A 20,972-nucleotide genomic window follows, 5' to 3' on the forward strand; every position below is an offset into this window, starting at 1 on the left:
ATCAGAAGTTTGCCACTTATTTCTTCCTGCGATAATTAGCATTAACGAAGCGGACTACTACTGCCATGGCTATTAACACAGATGCACAGTATGAGAAGGCACTGGGGGGATCAGGTAATCCATTGCCTGCAGACTCACATGAGACTGAGAAGCTACTCATATCTGCCTCTGAGATGAAGGAGGAGAATGGCATGAAGAAATCTTTCTCAGTGACCATGTCCAGTGACAAGTCCATGGGGGACCTAGACCAGAACGGGCACAGCTTGCCCTATAAGTCGGTATCTGCAGGGCAGCTGGAGTCAGCCCCACTCTCACCTTCCAGGGCAAGTCTGGCCAGGGCTTCCTCTACAGCGACCACCAACGCCCAGGACCAGGGCAGGCCCACCGATTATCTCGTCCTGGCTATCTTCTCCTGTTTCTGCCCTGTGTGGCCAGTCAACATAGTGGCTCTGGTTTTCTCTATTATGGTGAGTATTAGGTCCCCGTTGGGAATTGCTGCTCTGCACTTTTGTTTTCAATACATAATGGATTATTGTGTCTGTCAATGGTAACATTGTTTCCAATAGAATCTGGCAATGCACTGCAAGGAAGGCTTGATGCAATACTGAATGATGCTTTCAGTCACAGGGATAGGCAACAATAATAAAAACAAAGAAATCTAGAATTTGATGGCAGATAAAAACCATTCAGCCTGTCTAGTCTGCCCTTTTCCTCATGTAAAGAATCAGCTCCTGGTCTCAAGAATTGGGATAGTCATATGCATGTCCTACGCATGTTTAAATTCCCTTAGTGTATTAGCCTCTACCACTTCTGCTGGGTAGCTGTTCCACTTAATCATCATACATTCCAATTGTTTGGAATATAACTCTTCATTTTCTCAAATCTCAGCATGCTCGCCCAGGCATTGCTGATGAGAGTTGTAGCCCACGGCAGCAGGAGTTGCCAAATTTTGATTATTCCTTAAAGCGATCACTTTACCCCGTTTCAACCCAGAGATACCTGTATTTATATTACATTTTTACTATATGTGTGCCATATTTTTGTTATATATGTGACATGGGGATGTGATCGTATTGTATTCCTATGAATTCATCACCCTTGCTTTTCTGCTTATGTGACGTTTTGGCACAGCGCCCTTTTCCTTTCTGGTTTATTCAAGAGCATGTGCTGCTTACTGTACAATATTACAAATGCACTCGCTCCATTAATGAGATGTAGCCGGATCCAAGCTCCTCCTTACCGATTCCCTGCATCCACTATACTTTTGGCCATCTTGACATGTTAAAGACTGAGCCTGTCTCATTAATCAGAATGATGCACATGGAAGGAGAAAATCTTTGAAGCATGAAAAGCTCTATGTGTTATTGTTAGCTGATTAAATCTCTGCTCTTCTCGTATGAGTTATAGCTTTCATAGGCTGTCCGTAAGATTGGCCACATTCAGACACCCTACTAAAATATTAATTCCGTTACACACAAACGACGTTACAGAGAATAGAGTTACTTTAGTGGGCCTGCCTGCTGAGAATTCTCACCTATGTACATAGGTTTGTAGAGACATCCTCTATTATCTTATAACCATTCATCAAAAGCATGTCCGCCTGTAAATGTATTAAATAAGAACAAAACTGAATCGGTCTTGCTTTGGTATCTGGTTGCAGTACAATTCTCACAATTCTTAGCCGGCTAGGTGCCCAGTAACCAAAATCCAATGGCTTATTAAAGATTGTTGAATGTACAACTGTCTTGCTTTTGATGAGTATATTGTCAGTTGGCATGTTCACAATATAACTAGAATAGGTTTTATTCCAAAAGTACACAAGTGCATGGCACAGATTCCCAGATCTATATGAAGAGACAGTATGTAAGCCGTGACAGGTTTTGCAATATGTGTAGACAGGGGTAACCCCACTGTAGGAAAGTGCGTGAAATAGAGGTCAGGATGAGTGGAAGGAGGGCAAATAAAGCTGACGGTTTAACCAGAAATCCTATGCTCATGAGAGATACAATCCAGGACCTGAAGCCGAGAGGGGTTTTAATGCCCTCATAAAACACTCTTATTGATTCACAGAGAGATCTGGATCAATGCATGGCTCTAGAATTTACATCAGACCTGCAGGCTTGGTTTTCTTAGATCCATTCATTCCTAGTCTTCTCTTGTCCGATACAATTTATGCTGGATATGTAACATTAACAGCAAATCCTGCATACAATTTCATATGGAAGATGTATTTAGCGAGGTTTTCAGGTTTTCTATGATATTCCACACCATGTTTAGTAAAGCGTATGAGAGGGAGTTTCTTTTACTGTAGAATTTGGTGTACCTCTTATACGTGTACTGAAACATTATCAATATCACAGAGACCCAGCATATAGTCAATAACGTATTAACAGAAAGGTTCTCTTCAGCACTAATTAACATTTGCGGGCAAAGTGGCTCTTCCCTGGCGTTTAACGATATTGAGTACAAATATATGCCCCAGACTGTTGATGGCGTATAATGTGTGTATTTTAAAATGCAGTTGTATTTAACCCTCCTAAGTTCCAATCTCTATCACAAGTGTTAACATTAATGGCAAAGGATGGGTTCACTGAAACAAATGCCATGGACGTTTTCTCTGCAAAATCTCTTGTGAGAAGAGATCCCTGTGTACTGTGAAAACAATTTGCTTTGAGAGGAAAATCTAAATTATTAAAGCTATTAAAAAATAGAACAGTTTAATGTACACCTTCAAGCTAGGCTGACAGAGGTAACGGTAACACTTTCCGCAGAATACATTTGGAAGGCTTGCTAATGGATTTCTATCCAACCTCATGCCAGTTTCTCACGTGAGAAGTAATGCAACCAGCTATTAAATTATGCAGATTTGTGCTGCAGAGGGTGCTACAAAGTACTGGAAATTATTTCATGCCCCTAACGCAGAGAGGGGTTAAAGAAAGCAATATTGCCTAATATTTGACATAGTAACTGTGACTGCTACTGACTCTTGTCCAGATTCATCAGTGATGGCCACTATCACTATATTGGTTGTCTACTGATGTTTTTATGCATCTTTTAGAACCGGGTATTTTTTTATGCATAATTAAGTTAGTAAATTATTTTTTTATATTAACCAAAAAGACAGGCGTTGAATATTAATATCCCAATATATATTGTGACAAACCCTATAGCATGAGGGCCATACATGTCACTTTTAGGGGTCCTAAGCACAGTCCTCTAGGGCAATCAGAGTCAGGAACAGCAGCTTTGAACAAAACAGCACTTTATTTTACCCGCTTAAACCCCAAAAACCAAATCATAAAAATAAAACCTAGCTCCCAATTGGAGCCCTCTCTAACTTAACTATGCTGGTCCAGACTGACCAGCCTAATCACCCACTACCTCAACCTCCCAGCCAGACCCAGCTACGCCAGGCTCTGGAAAACCTCCCCCAGACAACACACAAAATGTCCAGGCAGGTATTGCCTCACTTGGCTCAGGGATTGTCTTCTTCAGGGCCTCTCCTTGCCCTGGGAGCACAGGGAACTTCCTCTTCCCCCAACAGTCTCTCTGAGTATCAGGCTCCAGGGGTTTTTAATGTCCAGCACCTGTGACTGATGCTGGCCCCATAGGAATCCTGTGGACTTCTTGCCTCCTGGAAAACCCGGCATGGAATTTCCACAAAATGGGGAAACGGGGCATTGGCCCACCCTGCTCTCCAATTGCTCCACCCCAGGGACCCATATTTACAATCTGGATAGCACCTGTACCCAAATGCCACACTAAGCATCTCCCTGGGGTTTACACTGTCACAATATATATATATACAAAGTTGGCATATAACTAATCCAATCACGCATTCCGTTTTGATCACAGCTGGTGTTTCTAAGAAGTCCCCTCAGCAAAACTTTTAGGTATTTTCTCTTGACGACCCCCACCCAGAAAGCCTAAATCTTAAAAGCTACCTATGGCTGAAATCTTGGTCAATACTTATTTGTCATCAATAATTTCACTAAAATGGATCCACTTCTAAATACATTTTGTGAATGTGAGTGATCAGTTGGTCAACATTTTATGTTTATTCAAATTATGATCACGTTACATCGCTGTAGATTACGCTGACATTCTCTGTGCGGTTCCATGATTCAAGTGACAGGTTGTATCTCATGTGGTGTCTCCTCTGCGCCAAATTGGCATCCCACTTGTCACTGGCTCACAGAACACCACCAGGTAAACATATGCACAAGACTTTGCCACATTCATGCACGCAGTTGCATCGATGTTGAAAATGCATTGGTTCATCAGTGCCTCTTTCATTAAACCATTTGTTGTTCTGGCCCCCATCCAATCTTCCTGGCATTACTGATTCCTTTTGATTCTTGTGTTTAGCCCCCACCTTCTCTTCTGAATGTCCCATGTGCTGCTTATGACCTTTGACCACTGCCCTGTTTTCTGAACTGGCCCGAAGTGGACCTCTGGCAAACAAGGCAAATGCCTGTTGTGTTGGTGGTTGATGGAGCTGCATACTCACCTTTACTGCTGGTCTTGCCGCAGATCATGTCCTTCATTGTGTGGTCACTGGCTGGATCCGTGCAGCCACGTGCTGTGAGACTGTAATAATGTATGTCATCGGCATACACTGGCCTTAAAGTGCCAGGGCCAATTTACTTACCCAATTTGGCCCTGCTGCCTGCTCATGACCTGTTGGAACTGTATGACTATTCTCCTGTCTCTGGTGATTTGGTGCTTTGCTTGGACCCTGTGGGTCTTGGGTTAAATTATTACTCTGACTCTGCATCTTGGGCTCCACCACTGGGTGTCCCACACATGTATATACAATAAGCTTGATTTCTGGTAACTTAGTATGAATTCTGCCTTAAACTGCAGTGTACACATTTCATTTACAGCAAACGATATATCTCAGTTAATTAATTCCAACCTATGTTTTATGGTAATTATATTTCAAATAGAAGACACTACAGTGAACCAAAATTATAATGCAAAAATTATAAAACTAAAACAAGGTTAGGTGTGGGTGGCTGCAACCATCAGAAACAGCACGTGATCAGGGAAAGTGATTTAAATTGTATTTGGTAACAAATCTACAGTTATCATCAAAATATTTATTAACATGACTCTATAGCATCTTCATTGCTGTAAGAATCCCTAAGTCACGGTAGTGATTTCTGTGGCACCCGAGATCTTATTTAGCTTACTGGATATTCACAGTTACCACAAGCATGGCGTAAAACGAGATTGCAGCTAGTTCAGCTTACTTGAGCTTCTGGCTGACATTTTATCCATCCTGGTACTGCATGGGTTGAAATTTCTTGCAAAGGTAGCATATGTTCTTTAAAAATTAATGCAGTACAAAAGTGCTGGCGTATGCTGGCAGCTAGTCCCGTTGTCTAGATTAGAGTAAGTGGCAACAGTACTGTGTGATGCAGATAAGATCATTTGCACTAATTATAAATGTACAATGTTATCTTACTATAAATTTACAATGACAGTCCTGTCAATATTATTTTAAGTCTACAAAGGCATCGGAGACCCAACTGTTAGTGTTTTATTAGGAGTTTTAGGAGCGTAACTAGAAACCACAGGGCCGCGGTGAAAATATTGTTCTGGGACGCCCGACTTCACCTAGCAACATGTCTCACAGTGCCACCTTTGCTCCCAAGCAGCTTATCAGTGCCATTTTTGTCCCCAAACTGCTTGTCTGTGTCATCTTTGCCCCAGATAGCTTGCCTGTGCTGTCTTTGCCCGAACAGCGTGTCAGTGCCCCTAATTAGTATGTCTGTGTCATCTTTGTCCCCAATTTTCAGTGCCCCCAAACAGCTTGTCTGTGCTATCACTGTCCCCAGACAGCTTGTCAGTGCCCCCAGACAGATTGTCTGGGTCATTTGTATTTCTCAACTGCTTGACAGTGTCCCCAAACAGCTTGTGTGTGCCATCCTTGTCCCCAAACAGCTTGTGTGCCATCATTGTCCCTAAACAGCTTGTAAGTGGCCCCAAACAGCCTGCATGTGCCCCTGCTTACACCCTGCGTGAAAGCTCATCAGCTGTAAATGGGCAGTCGAGTTGTGGGCCTGTTAACAGTTGCAACCCCTGGAACGCCAGTTTTTGTTATCTGTGTTTTATTTTAAGCTAAAAGTGCTACACAGGGACCTTTGTCATACTTCTTGTATCCCAATCAAAATATCTGTAGACTACAGTACTCATCATATAACAGAACATATTGTGCCTTACCTTTTATTAGCCTGTAAAGTGTTAAGTAAATCTGTATTTAAATATACATACATATATTTCATATACCAGCACTCTGTATTGTGCAGCCGTGTGTACTGTGCTCATTTGCAGACGATACCTTGTGTCTATCTGTGTAAGCCTCCCTAGGCTTGATCTGCCTGTGGCTAATTATGGCACTGGTATGACTCACATACCTACCAAGTGCCTCCGTCTCACTGCCCTCTATCTATGCCCTCTTTTCTAGGCGCTCAGTGCGTTTGCTTGGTATGAGTGTATTAGTGTTCTACAGCCTAAGTGTCACAATTGTGTATGAAAACAGCAGAACGTGTGTTTAACTATTATATTCTATATATATAAAATACATTTTTCTTCTTAATTATGTCTCTTCAGAGGCAGCACCAAAAAGCTTAACTTTGTATAAGGGTGGTAGTTGGAAGTGCTTTCAGTTGGTAGCTGCCCTAGAATTCACCACAGACCCTTCAAGCCTACACTTTTTGTTTTAATCCCTTAAATATGATCTGGCCTATGGCTGGTGATGGAGAGGAACATTTCTAGGAGACACTAGAAGATCTGGCATTCCCTTGACTTTGGTCTGGGAAGGAAAGAAAAGGGGCTGTATATTATTATTATTAGCTTTTATTTATATAGCGGCAACAATTTACGCAGCGCTTATATCCCCTCATGGGGAGTGCAGCTCAGGAAAAAGAAGATTGAGGACCTGGTTTCCCTGTGGCCTTAACCCACTTGGAGCACAAACACCTTTTTTTTCTTCCCAGCGCCAGTGGAAGGTCAGTTCACCCCGGACTTCAAAAGGAAAAAAAACTGCATTTATATAAAATATATTGACCTTCTTGTAAATTAGTAATATCCTAAGAGGGCTTACACACTGATTTTTTAAACTATGTATTATCACACCCAGGACAGGCTGTGTTCTGCTGTATCGGAGATATGAAATTCATTGCTTTTTTCAGTGTTCTGTGAGGGTATGACATTATTGACCAGCCGAGGCAGACAGCAGTAGGCAAAAGAAAGTCGCATTGGCTGCATTTCGGGGTTTTTTTTAGTTTTTTTTTTAAATGAGCATATTTCACGTTTATAATACCATAAAGTCTACATAGCCAAGTTTCCATACATAGCCAAAGCTCAAGCTCGACAAAGACCCTATGGTTCGAAACATTGCCTGTTTTCACTTAATGGTTTGAATAAATAGTTTCTATACTTCAAACTGCAGTGTTATCAGAATATTTCTTCTTCAACATGTCCCACAGTCTGAATGGAGTCTGTTATTCTGCACCCAGATTTAGCTTAATAGAAGTCACAATAACTTTAAAAAGTCTAAATGAAATTTTTTTTTTCATTTAGTACACATTGAAGAATAAAATAACTATCCTTAGTACTGCTTCTAACATGATATCTAGTTGGAATGTTGCACCAGTTGTATTTATGAAGTGCAATGTATATTTCTGCTTTGTATAGCTGTCAAAGTTGAAAAGTATGATTTTTTTGTGGTTGTTTAGATTTATTTATTTCTCCCTAGCCCCTCAATCACCCCCTTAGATAATTTGTTATATTCAAGTAGTGTGAGGCTTAGAGTATCGTTGCTACAAAAATGAATTATTATATTGATCTTTTTGTTTTAAAATTGATCCATGGAAAGTAGCACCTCTTTGATGAGGAGGTTGCTTTGTCAATACAAATAGTTACCTAGAAGCAGCAATACCAAATCAATTCAGTTAATAAATATGGCATATATTTGGTTTAAAACTGAAATGTATAGTATTACTGTCACGACCCAGGTAAGCAGGTCGGGTAGGAGCCCAGTAGCAGGGGATACAAAGGGTTCCGTTTGTACCCCACGATGCATGACGGTAAGTGGGGTGGTACGGACAGGCGCAATAAAACACAGTACAAACAGAATACGTGGAAAGGTACTGTATTGATATAGGTGATATGACCAGCAAGTAAAGGCAGAAAGTCTCTAGGCAGGATGCCCACTGGCAGGGCTGACGGATACGGAGGCCCACTGGATGGGCTGATGGCAGGAAGCCCACTGGCCGGGTTGATGGGTACGGAGGCCCACTGGCCGGGCTGACGGGTACGGAGGCCCACTGGCAGGGCTGACGGCAGGTACAGGCAGGTAGCTCAGGTACAGGCAGGTAGCTCAGGTACAGGCAGGTAGCTCAGGTACAGGCAGGTAGCTCAGGTACAGGCAGGTAGCTCAGGTACAAGGCCAAAGCAGAGCGGTCATAACACTACAATGCAAAGGCCCTGACTGCAGGGCTAGGCAGGCTTATAAAGGCTGAGATAATTAGGTAGCAAGGTGCACCTGGACATGATAATCAGCCAGAGTGGTCCTGAGTGGCAAGGGCGGCCACTAGTGGTTGAAAACGGGAATGAGCCACACAAAGTATGAACAAGTCCAGCCAGCGAAGGGTGAAAACGTGACAATTACAAAATATTTTTGTTATGGATTAGGATGTTAAAACACTCATAAATATAGAAGAGATGAAGGTACAGAAATTACTAGTGCAAACTGATTTTTTTAAATAATCATCCACTCGTACTATTCTAAAAACTGTACACGTGATACCAAAGGCACACGAAGTTAAAATAAACATTCACACGGCCACACATTATTATACAACAATAGAGACTTAAAACACTTTGGGATATATTTACTAAAACATGACTTGGCCCAAGTCTGGGAATATTCAACTTGGATAGTCACAGTTTAAGTAGATATTTTGACAGCTTAACCAAGCTGGACCTTGACAGATCACCCGAGTTGAACAGCCCAAATTCAACTGGCTATTAATAGGGGTAATATGAGTTACCATTTGTTGAATTCAAGAATTGCCTCCCCATTGCAGTCCATGAGCTCGCATCAACACCATAGACTAAAAGACTGTCATCAGTAGTAACGGCATACAGGGAACCCATAGGTTCACTGATAAACCCAGATATCGCGATGAAATGTACAGCTTATCAATGTTTGTCCTCCCACCGTGCTGTGTACAGGATGCTGATATATGCAGCTGTGGAGTGCCATGTTCTAAATTATCGTCAATGGTGGTAGAGGCCCAGGTTTCAGATATGACTGGAAGGGCCAACTTTAATTCTAGTGGATCCTTTGTAGTTGGGTCCCATACATATATCTCTGAGGGACAATGCATGCCCATGCGATTGCATAAACTTACCCTCATTTATCCCAAGAAGGAACTATGAACAAGGTTTACTAAATATTGATTTTACAGAGATCCCTAAAATCCATGCATTCATATATATGTGTACAGTGTATTTTTGTGTGTCTACATTGCGAGAATTAAGAATTTATGTTTACTGTGACCATCTCAGCCAGGCGGTACATCACATCAACTCAGGAATAAATTATTAAGCACATTAATAATAAATAAACTGCCCTTACTCACTCACCTGTATTCAAACACACATTTCAACAAAGCAACAAGTTTTTTAATACCTGTGCTTCATATATACTCACCCTGACTCAGGAAGAAGCAGAAACAAAAAACATTGGAGCTGCCGGGCCAGTAGTTACTTCTGCGATGATTTGATTTAGATTCCCAGACTACAGCATAGCAGTGGCCAAATGTATTCAACTTTCCATGTGTCTTCTCTGCCTTCAATCACACCATAACACAAAAGGGCAGCCAGGTCACTGAAAGACAATCCGTGGGGGAAGGGGCAGCTATGCATCGGCCCCCGAGGATGTGTGGGGGGTGCTAGTTCCTGGTAGTCTAACAGGGAGAACTGTGACTCAAAGTTAGACGTATTACCCTCCAGTGAGCAAACGGCAAAAGGCCAAGATGCTCAGGAAACCCCATGAGATTCTAGTTCATCAGCAGTGAGGACTACTCTTAAACCTCCCCTGCTCGAAAGCATTCTAATTGATTTACTACATACCTATATAATGCATAAATATTTGATTATGTGCTAAAACGTGTGTTTTTTTTTCAGATGAACTTAAAATGTAGCATATTTTGTCCCCAGTTATATCCCACATTTAGGGGGCTGGCTACCATTCCCAAAACACAAGGGTATGACAGGAGCCTCTATTTGTATCTGCTGTAAAAGGTAACAAGATAAACGGTAAAAACACACTTAGTTCCTTCCTCTATAAGGCTAGGTTTCCACTTGGTTTTTTTTAGCTAAAAACGCCCATAAAAACGCCAATAGCGCCACCTGGCGTTTTTTAGTGAAAAAACGCAGCAGCCAGATGTTAGCTGTTCTTCAATAGGAAATCGCAGAATGCCATATCCACTTGGCGTTTTTTTGTTTGGCGTTTTTTCAGTCCTCTTTGGCGTTTTTCTGCTTTTTTGGGCTCTGTGGCAGTTTTTCAAAATCGCAGCATGTTGACACTCTGGCGTTTTTTGCAAGGAAATCTTGGCGTTTTTCTCCAATAGAAGTGTATGGGAGAGAAAAAACGCCATGAAAAAGCCATGTGGGTTTATTGCCTTGGCGTTTTTTATGGCGTTTTTTCCACAGTTACAATGCAGAGGATGGACCCAGTATCTGTGTGTCCTACGAGAAATAGGCTGGAAACAAACAGTTTCACACAAAACAAAGTTCATATTGAATTCTACACCATTTGGAACAAACATGCCATTACAAACAAACATACGCGACACATCAACTGGATCCTGCGTGCCAAAAGCAACAGCAAACAATTTGCACCATCATTTGGGGCCAATCTTCCTAGAGGAGCAGACATTCGGAATAAAGCAGGCCTTACAAACCACAGAAAAGTGACAAAAGGGTCCGCCGGGGCGTTTAAGTAGAACTCTACCAAGTAAATGACATCAGGGGGCAGATACTTGCCATTTATCCTAATCCCTTTTAGCTGGGTGAAACTTCTAACTTGTAAAGGCTGGAAAAACTGCCTAAGGTCAAAAAAAGCAATTTCCACAGAAAGGCTAAAACGCCAGAAAAAACTCCAGAAAAAACGCCAAAACGCAGAAAAATGCAGTGGCAGTTTTCTTGGCGTTTTTCATCAAGAAAAAAAACGCAGGACAAAAACCCAAGTGGAAACCTAGCCTATGGGTGATAAGAAACATATTACCCAGTCGCTCTCACGTTCATAAATGACAGTAGGCTGAAAACTTGATCAAAAGAATGAAATCCTGTAAAGTGACACCTTTATACAATAAACATACATGTTCATCTTAACATATAGAATATCCTTTTGCATACATGTGCAATTTACATGCCAATTCCAATAGTATTTTATATGAACACCTTACTCTATTTTATTACAGGTGAAATTATGGGTTTTAAAGGGTATTTGTCTGTTATATAAATATTTTGCCTTTTTTTTTTTTAACTAGTCACGGAACAGCTTGCAACAGGGAGACATGGATGGAGCCAGGAGATTAGGACGCCTGGCCAGGCTTCTAAGCGTGGTGTCTATTTTGCTGGGGCTTATTATCATCGTCCTCTGTATCCTCAGCTTTACAGGTAAGTAAAGTGGTCTAGTAATACTAGTGTGAGCTGGGAAAAGAGCTTCTTTTAGCAGTCGAGCTGCTTTTGACTACAACTCCCATCATGCTAAATATGTAAATGGGTAAGGTATGGTTTGAGATGAATTCAGCAGCAGCTGGGAATAATCGTTCAGTCTATTGAAGCATTTGCACCAAACTACCTGGGCGTTGTTGTCCTTCTATTTGGAGGATCCCATGTGTTTAAGATCTTTGTCACTTATAACTGGGCAGGGAGCAGCAGAAATAAGTAGATTGCAATTCTTGACTTGCGTAGAATAAACTCAATTCAAATAATTAATTTCTAATGATGGTGGTAAAAACCAAAAACTGTGAAAGCATCCACTTCATGGCTATTTGACGAAAACATTGTATTTTCCCTTCAGTGGCCATTCTGTGTTGTGTTATAGATTTCATTTGTGACAATCATAAAAAGACAGTTTATAAGGATGTGGGTCAATCACTGATTAAAAAGCCCCCCTGTAGGGTATTTATCTTTCTCCACATTCTAGATAGAATATAGACATCCTTACACATTGCCTTTTGAAGGTATTATGAGCTGCACTCTGTAGCATAGGTGCTCCTAGGCCACCTCGTAATCCGCTGGCAGTAAATCCTTAACAATATATAAGAGAAGACTTACTTAACCCGCTGTGGCATCGCGCCCTCTGAAGAAGTTCCCCACGAGATGGTGGTGTGACTGGCAAACATGACAAGGCGCCACTTACGAAATACCCAGGATATTCATTCAGCCATCTTTAGAATTGATGGATCCCCATTTCTCTGTTTCTTTCTCGTCTAAAATACTAGTCTTGCACCATAGCGTTAGTAAAAGGCTGTTCACATTAAGTCGCATTATCATATGGCAAAGGGGGTGGCAGAAGAGCCGGACACATCCATTCTGTAAACAAATAATTATGAGCTTAATGTAGATAGAATAGGCAAACCTTTTCTCTCACCTGTCATCACAATCGATATTATGAATGAATGAATATCATTATATGAAAGTGCCTTATTGTGAAGGACAGCTTGTACCATGTGCCGTGTTTCCAGAAAGTTTCTGGGAAATTAAATGCAAATGCGCTTGTGCTATGTTTTAAAAGAATGATGAAAATGCATATCACATAGATTAGTACCTTAGATGTTGAAATGTTCTGCATAAGAATCTAGATCAATAGAAATACAATTTCCGCCGAGCTCTGGAGATGAGGAAATAACTTGTTGTAGATCTTTGGGAAGCGGGGGCTGTAACAGGCTCCTATACAAAATGAGTGCCTACATTACAAAGTATTGATATAAGCATAACCTGGAGCACATATTTAGTGCAAACAAAGTGTTTAGTGATACAAACCATTGCTAGGTTATTCTACATTAAACCCTACCGATGTTATTAATGTTTATTATATGAAACTATGATTTCTTTATGTTATTGTTTAACAAATATCTGCTGACAACAAAATAAGTCACATATTCTTTAAATTATTTAGGGTATTTAATAAAATCATTATTTATCATAAAATCAAAACTAATTTCAGTTGACTTTCTGAGACGGTTACTTAAATCTGTTTAACCTATGCGATAATATATATCTCATGTTTAGTAACTACAATAAGTAATGCGGGTAAGCGTACTGCCGTTGACTGACCACTCGTCTCTCCTTTTCAGTTTTCCAATAGATCTTGCGGGTGGGACGGAAGTGAGAAACGGATTCGTCCATGGCCTGCCTTTTCCTTCAGACACTTTCTTGAGCCCTCACCGCAAGAGTATCTTACATTTTGGATCATTGTTGAAGGAAGGAGCAGGCCTTACTCTGCCCAACATCCAAGGGATTGCATGCAGCACTTTATACACCCTTGGGAATTGACACAGGATTTACAGCACACACAAACAAACTCACAACGTGGGAATAACCAGACACCCAGGAGGATGATTTACAACTAATGTAGGCTGAAGATGGACACTGTATGGGAAGGCGCACTGGGACTGGTATTCAGGTGATGGCACAAGTCCTGTTTTTATTTCCAGCTTTTGTATCAAAGGAATGAACGCTATTGTCTGTATGAAAATAGTATAGCTGAAAACTGCCAAATATAGGGTTACTATTAGAAAAAGACACTGGTGCTCCCACAACATGCTGGGTGGCCTCCCCTGTTTTGGATGATGCTGCTTCCTCGCTGACAAAATGGAACAGGACTTTTAATCTCTATTTTTAGTATTTTTGATGTGTAATTTAAAAAAACCTAACCTTATGCATGTTTGCGTTTCTCTGCCACACTGATCACCTCTACTTTTTCTGCGTATGGTTGGACAGGCAAGCTGTTTTCAGATGATGTATAAGGGGTTACGGAAATGGTTAGGCGCTTGTAAATCTTTACAATGATACATGGTGGGTTCATGGCTAGATATAGGAAGGTATTCTTTCTGTAATCTTGAGGGTTGAGCAGTGCACATAACTTCTACATTTCCAGAGATTCTAATCTGGGTGTCTGCTGGTATACAAACATATTATCATTAAAAAAGGCTTGATCTGAATATTTGCATGGTAAAAAAATGGATTTCCTTATTTAGAGGTGGAATCTTTTGTTGGAACTTTTGGAACCTCAGAGATATCTTCTTCAGATGGAGTGCAATTATCTTTGACTGGTCCAGATATCCATTTTTCTTATTTAGCTACAGAATGTCCAAACAAAATTTCAAAAAAGTCATCTTTAATATTTTATCTTTGCATATAACCTACAACTATGAAAAGCTATAATTGTTTGCCTTTAAACACTCGGTAATAGATGGAGTTTTTACATTTCACCAAAATCTGATTGTATGCAGAAAATATTATACTAAAAAACCCTCTGGGTGTGAAAAGCATGGTATCTGTAGGTAAACTAAACAGACTTTAGGTCTAAATTTCAGGTGCAGAGAGGAAGGCAGGCGAACAAGCCGAGTGTGGGAATCTCATTCATAGGGCTCTTTTCCCTGTGCTGTCTCTTAGAACTTAAGTTTTGCTCAGCTTTGTTACTAGCGACTCTGATGGGAATCTGCTGTGCTCAGCTAAATATTTTTCCAAATTTTAGCACTAATGGAATGATTATGGGGAACTGTCACATAAATGAATGCCTCACTATAGGTATTTGTTTTCATATTTTTTGCTATTTTGAATTATATTTCACAGCTCTGATATCACATTTGCCCAATTACATCCTCCCTTATTTCTAATAATCTCCCTAAATGAAAAAAAAGAATCTTAATTTTAGCCCAAGAAGGAAATTGTAAAGACCTCCTAGACTCTACCTCCACTGCTGTAGCAGACTATGCATGTATCTCTAGTACGATCCCGCTTTGGCCCTCTGGGTGCCTCTTTCAAAATTGCTAAAAGCGATTGCAAAAAATACATTTTCTGTTGGTAATGGGGCTGCAGACTGGTTGCTCAGGTGATCATCAACACCTGTCTTTTACTTCCATTGGAGGCTTGAAATGGCTTCATATTATATGGAAACCTATTGTTTACATTTAAATGCAATCAACCAGCAATGGAGGTAAAATAAAGATGATGATTAGTCAGTGACCAATCATCAGCATCTTCACAAGTAAATTATCCAATCCCTGCCTGTAAGCAGAGATTGAAACATCACACAGCAGCTTATTGTTACCATGACAACATGTCAAAAATAATAAAAGTCCATGCACACTTTTTAGATCAGCTGGTCAGCATGCAGTAACAATTGTCTGATCTCTCCTTACTTCCAACAACTGTACATTGTGACATGATGAGTGACTCCATCTCCCCATGCGCCTTCTAGCCCCTTCCCCCACAAACAAATCTATCATTTTTTAAATGTTATTTTTAAATAAAAGAATAGGAACCACAGGTCAGTGAGAATGATGATGTGGTGATTAGAACTGTACCCCCCAAATGTATGTGCCCCAGAGGTACACAATAGTTAGCCTATTCGTCAAAACATGCATTTTATGCCTAGATAATGTTTTTATTATAATTATATAAAATACCTAAATCATGTGTATATATCACCTACACAATCAACGCAAAGCACTGCAATGTTTATAAGAAGAATTTTTAGTTTGGTGCTGGGATGATTACCCAAGCATTTCTAACTCAGAGTATGATGCCAAAGATTACAAAACAATACTCTGTGATTGTATAAAATGACTTTTTACCTGCCAGTTATATTGATTGAACTGAATTGGAGACTTTGTGAATTTTCATATTTCTTTGGACTGACATATAATTTCTTACCTGTAGAAATCTCTTTTTAATTAATCTAGTTTTTAATGTGTTATTATCAGTTTATATGTTTTCTATTTATGTGAGATGCCCTCTTACAAGAAGTCAATCAAGTCGAATTCTATCTGAAGGAATATTGGTGGCAGCAGACACAAAAGGAAACACATACCTTTACTTTGTATGCTCTCTTTTCCCAAAATTCTTGGTTCTATGATGGTATTCATATTGCAGTTCAAAAGGTGACTTTTTGGAATTGATCTGGGAATCTGTGCTGTGCCATAGGGACAAGTAAAGCTAATTCACACAGTCCACTGAAATGCTATTAGTGGCTTTACAGAATACTGAACTAAACTGTCATTTCTTGTGTAACCTGGTTTAAAATCCAGTTACCCTGATCAGAGGAGTTCAACATTTTGCCAAAGAATACAGTAGCACAAGGTTCTTCATTTTGTGTTCATTATTTAACCGATAATATGAGAGAAATCCCAGATCCCAGTTGGAATTTATTGAATTAATGGAGCACTAATCAATTGTGTCTACAGTGAAAATGGATTTAAACTTTGCGCTAGCAGAAATTCAAAGCTCTCGTATAATATGAAAAATTGGAAGGGGGTCTTATTTAAATTCCAAAATCACGAAGGGGAACCATATGCAGATTAAAAGTGCTGTTTTGACCCTTGAGCTCAGCTTGCCATATGTCTGCTATAAACAGGAAACTGGTCTTTGCCAGCGAGAGGAGACATACGCTTGAGACACGGCAGGAATGTATCTATGCCAAAGTGAGGTGCAATGCAGGCAGGGCAGAGTGCCATGCTCGGAGATGCTGCATGGCTACCGTCCAACCCTTGGTAATCAGAGGCATGGCCAATAAACAGTTGCATAACACCCTATGTTTCTCCTGTAGCATAGGCAGCTGGCTTTCACCCTGTGGTCAAAAGACTTTCTTAGAATCTCTTATCATTCAATGAACAATAGCATGCAAAAATCCCACACTGTCGCCCTCTTGCCAAAACACAAGGGCATAGTAGGAAGGTTCTGTATACGTAGAGGACGAGGTGAGGGATTGACTGCATTCCATTTTGTATTTTACGGCATGAAAAGAAATAAAGTTGACAATGCATGGGACGAGCGTCATCAGTCTGATTTTTTTATTCTTCTGTGGGTTGACAACTTCCTGAGATCCTGTTTGGCTTTGCTTCCCAGATGTCTTTGTAAAATGGGCTTGGTACCTTCATTAGAAAAAGAAAGTACAATGAGGTGGAACAGTCTGGAAGAGGTCCAGGTTTTCAATATATTAGGGGTGAAAAATGATCTGAAACAAGGAGCAGGCTGAGAGAGAGAGAGAGAGAGAGAGAGAGCAACTGTAAATCAAACTGGCTTTGCACGCATTATTCTTTTCACCTCAGTTAATCAGGCTTGGCCAAGCAGCAATGCGGGGAGTGAAAAGAACACATTAACTCTATGAGCACAGTAAATTGCTGTGGAGGTAGAATTCCATCACTTTGTTTGTTGTGGATGCAGGCTATAAAAGAACACTAGTATGCAATACTATCACAATGGGGAAGGTACATTAATATGAAGTACTATCACAATTAGCCAGTTCTTTTAATTATCTTCACGCATATTATTTACTATTTATTTTGTTTCCATTTTAAAGGGACACTCCAGCCATCGTATGCAACTTAATGCATATGATGATAATACAATAGATCCCTCTTTAAATTGTCATGGTGTCCCTCTTGCAGATGCAAAATGCAGAATCCCTTCCCACGGCTATTTTCCATGCAGGAAATGTATTTGACCAAACGTGTCTCCATTCACATAACATACTGTACGTAGCACCCAGTCAGCCCCAGTGTTGGCTACAGCTAGCAGTGCTGGTTGTTTGGAGACCCATCAGCATACTCAGAAAATACTCTGACTAATTGCAATGAAGCAGCCAATCATTGACAAGAATATTTGAACCGTAGTGGCTCCAACTTCTAAACCATGTAAGTAAGTGCTTTTTTATGTTTTTGAATAATGCATTGTAAAGTACTCAAGAGTGCTTTAATATGCATGTGGGGCTCAAGGGCCAGTAACAGGACAGGATTAAGCCTCTTATGTATCTATGATACTATGGAGTCATTATAATCTGAACCCAAAAATACTGCTTCAGAACATTATAATTTACAGTTTGCAATTCAAATGAGTCTTGCCGATAGGTAATGCGCAAGGAGTAGTATGCCAGTGATGATCCATGAACTGACACACCGTGTCACAGGGATTTACGAAATCAAAAAGTCCTTGCAGTAGTAGAAGCCCAAAACTCATTGATGTAAAGCAATGCCCATTTCCCACATTACTAGTTTAAGGATATCCTGTCAGACCAACGTGAGAAAGTGATTCAGAAATCCTCGGTCATACAGGGATACCGATAAGGGTGTCTAAATGCACTCCGCAAGGGCCAAATTCAGAACAAATCATTAACGTCTTGTAGGATTATAGTAGTGCTTTCTGGATGGTGTTGGAGTTGAATTTTGCTCTGAAGCACCACAAAAGCACCAACACGCAGACATCGAGTCGGTGAAAAACCAATGATCCTCCTGAGAGATTACATTCAAGATTGTAAACCAGCCCGAGAAATATTGACTGCGATCTAATGTCAGACTGAAGAAATGCAACAGCATGTCCATGCAGCAGGAATACTAGATCAGGGTACAGCGAGGCGTCTTAGCCTAGTGATTATTACTGGAGGGTAATATATATATATATTATACTGTATATACAAACACACATTACATTTAAAATACATGTTCCTTAAGTTCTGTCAACCAGAGGAAAAAACTGTACATATAAACAGTTTGTATGTGTGTAGTGACCATATAATCATAGAGCACAACCTCAAAAGAATAAAGTCTTGATGTCAGCAAAAAAGGCATTGGGGAGACGTAAATGTAAATGATCCACCTGAGGGATAGCATTTAATTAAACAGCCCAAGACAAAATATCTAATTCCTGATCAAAGAAATGGAGCAGCATGTCCATCCTACAGGAATCATGGGTCTAACAGAGACAACAGCCTAGCAAAGACTGCGACTTACTACATTTCCCCTGGTGCTGCACTAAAGGAAAGAAGCAGGCAGTGCTCTGGTCTATTGCATTATTAATAAACTAGCCTGATGTATCGATTAAAAATTCATGCATGGGAAATGGCAGTTTCTTCTTCATCCAATCACTCTCCTCTCACAGATCGTAAGACAGAAAAATTACATTTTTTATTTTTGTTTTTTATGGTCAACCTATTAGTCCTTTTGTATATTGTACATTGTACATTAACTCTAAAAAGGAAATTGGAGACGCAGCATTTGGATGTCTAATGTAGAATTCATCATGGACCGCGGGTAAGATACCAACAGGATAACAAACCTAAACCCACAGTTACTTCTTGTGAATGCTAATATTTCTATAGCAAAAAAAGGTAATCCAGCCAGTTTAATACAGGTCTTGTCAACGGTGACCTTTGAGCTACTGGTAGCTACCTGGCTATCATTAGGTAGCTTTTGAGTGATCGCCACACGTATCCGGAGGAGGTAGGTGATAAGTATATATTTTATATCACATCTTATATATGACAAACTTAGAAAGAAATACAATAAAAAAAACAACTTGAAACATAAAATGGTGAATAAGTACAATGTTTAAAATATATTCTTAACGCCTAACGTGTAACCTTTTCCCTAATACATTTTCACGGTGTAGCTTGAAATTGTTAATTAGCGGTGGCTTTTGTAATATGAAAGGTTGGAGTCCTCCTATTTCATACGATCTCAACATAATGTATCTGTTTTACAGAAACACAACTGAATGATAGAAATGCTCTCCATTTGTTGCAAGCTTCAATGCTTCTACTGGTGTGATTGGCAATATGGTTAGTAGTGGCTCTCTCCACCTAGTGTATTGGTTTGTCTTGTCACACCCGTTGAATGTATGTATTGTAAGAAGCGCTGCGTAAACTGTTGGCGCTATATAAATAAAAGATAATAATAATAGTAATAATAATAATAGTAGTAGTAGAAAACACAGAGGAGCCTTGATAGTATTAAGACAGGAGTAGATTGTCCCAGGGAGCAGCTGCCTTCAGGCATTAAACATTCGGTCAGCCCCACCTGGGAACTGGGTGTCCAGAGGGGGTCATGTAATGCAATTTTATATGATACTGCACTAATGCAGTAGTTGGCATGGAGTGTGGGCAGGAGTGGAGTCAGGTATGCTGATAAAGTTGGTGAGTGAGGGTGGAAAATGATATAGAATGTAGAGGGCCTGTACTTGCCCCGTGGGCTAAAAGGAGCCAGCACTCCTCTATATAAACACCATTATCACAGACACACAGCCATCACTACACTAACAGCATTACACAACTTAAATGGTTCAATTTAAATAACAGTTATTGGAACTTACTTTAAACCAATTACAAGATGACACAGTCTGAGATCAGCGTTTTATAGAAAGGGTGGTATAATGTCCAGTCAGGAGTGGTTGAGATTGCTTTAATAAACTATTTTCAGATCTGATTAAATTCAAAACACTAGGGAATTACGCATTTGTCAAAAACAGTTGATTATAATGGCTTTTTGCTTAAAGGTTTTCTGCCTGGAGTAGTTGATACACTGAAAGGTTCTCGCTTGTAACCGAACCATTCACAGCCTCCATAGTATCACCCTTCTGAGGCAGAGCGCTAGGATATGACATCACATTTCACTACTCAGCAAAGAGGATGGTGGTTGAAGTCTGGCCTATGGGCTTTCTGGGATAACTAAAATAAAATGGTGGGCACCCCTGAAAACACAGAGAGCAGTATATAGTTTTATATATATATATCCCAAATCTATGAAGGACCCTTTGTACAAAGGGCGTTTGTGCTGGAATCTTCTCAGCTCTTGTATTACTGAAAGGTGCAATGACCCAGCGCCTCATCCTTCCTACAACTGGTGTATGCAGCAGCCTGCAGGGAAGTTCATCCTCGCGAGAGATAA

General features: G+C 40.2%; 1 protein-coding gene across 1 annotated transcript; it reads left to right on the plus strand.

Annotated features, from left to right (window-relative positions):
- The first annotated feature begins 65 nt into the window (after positions 1-65).
- Positions 66-20,627, plus strand: LOC149286077 (trafficking regulator of GLUT4 1-like). The gene is made up of 3 exons (XM_089494415.1): positions 66-467; positions 11,571-11,700; positions 20,581-20,627. Exons 1-3 carry the CDS (start codon positions 66-68, stop codon positions 20,625-20,627), a joined length of 579 nt encoding a protein of 192 aa, XP_089350541.1.
- Positions 20,628-20,972: the final 345 nt, after the last annotated feature.

The sequence above is a fragment of the Sceloporus occidentalis genome, unplaced genomic scaffold (genome assembly GCF_023333645.1).
Source record: "Sceloporus occidentalis isolate IW3139 unplaced genomic scaffold, rSceOcc1.0.p SCAF_72, whole genome shotgun sequence".
Classification (NCBI taxonomy): Eukaryota; Metazoa; Chordata; class Lepidosauria; order Squamata; family Phrynosomatidae; genus Sceloporus; species Sceloporus occidentalis.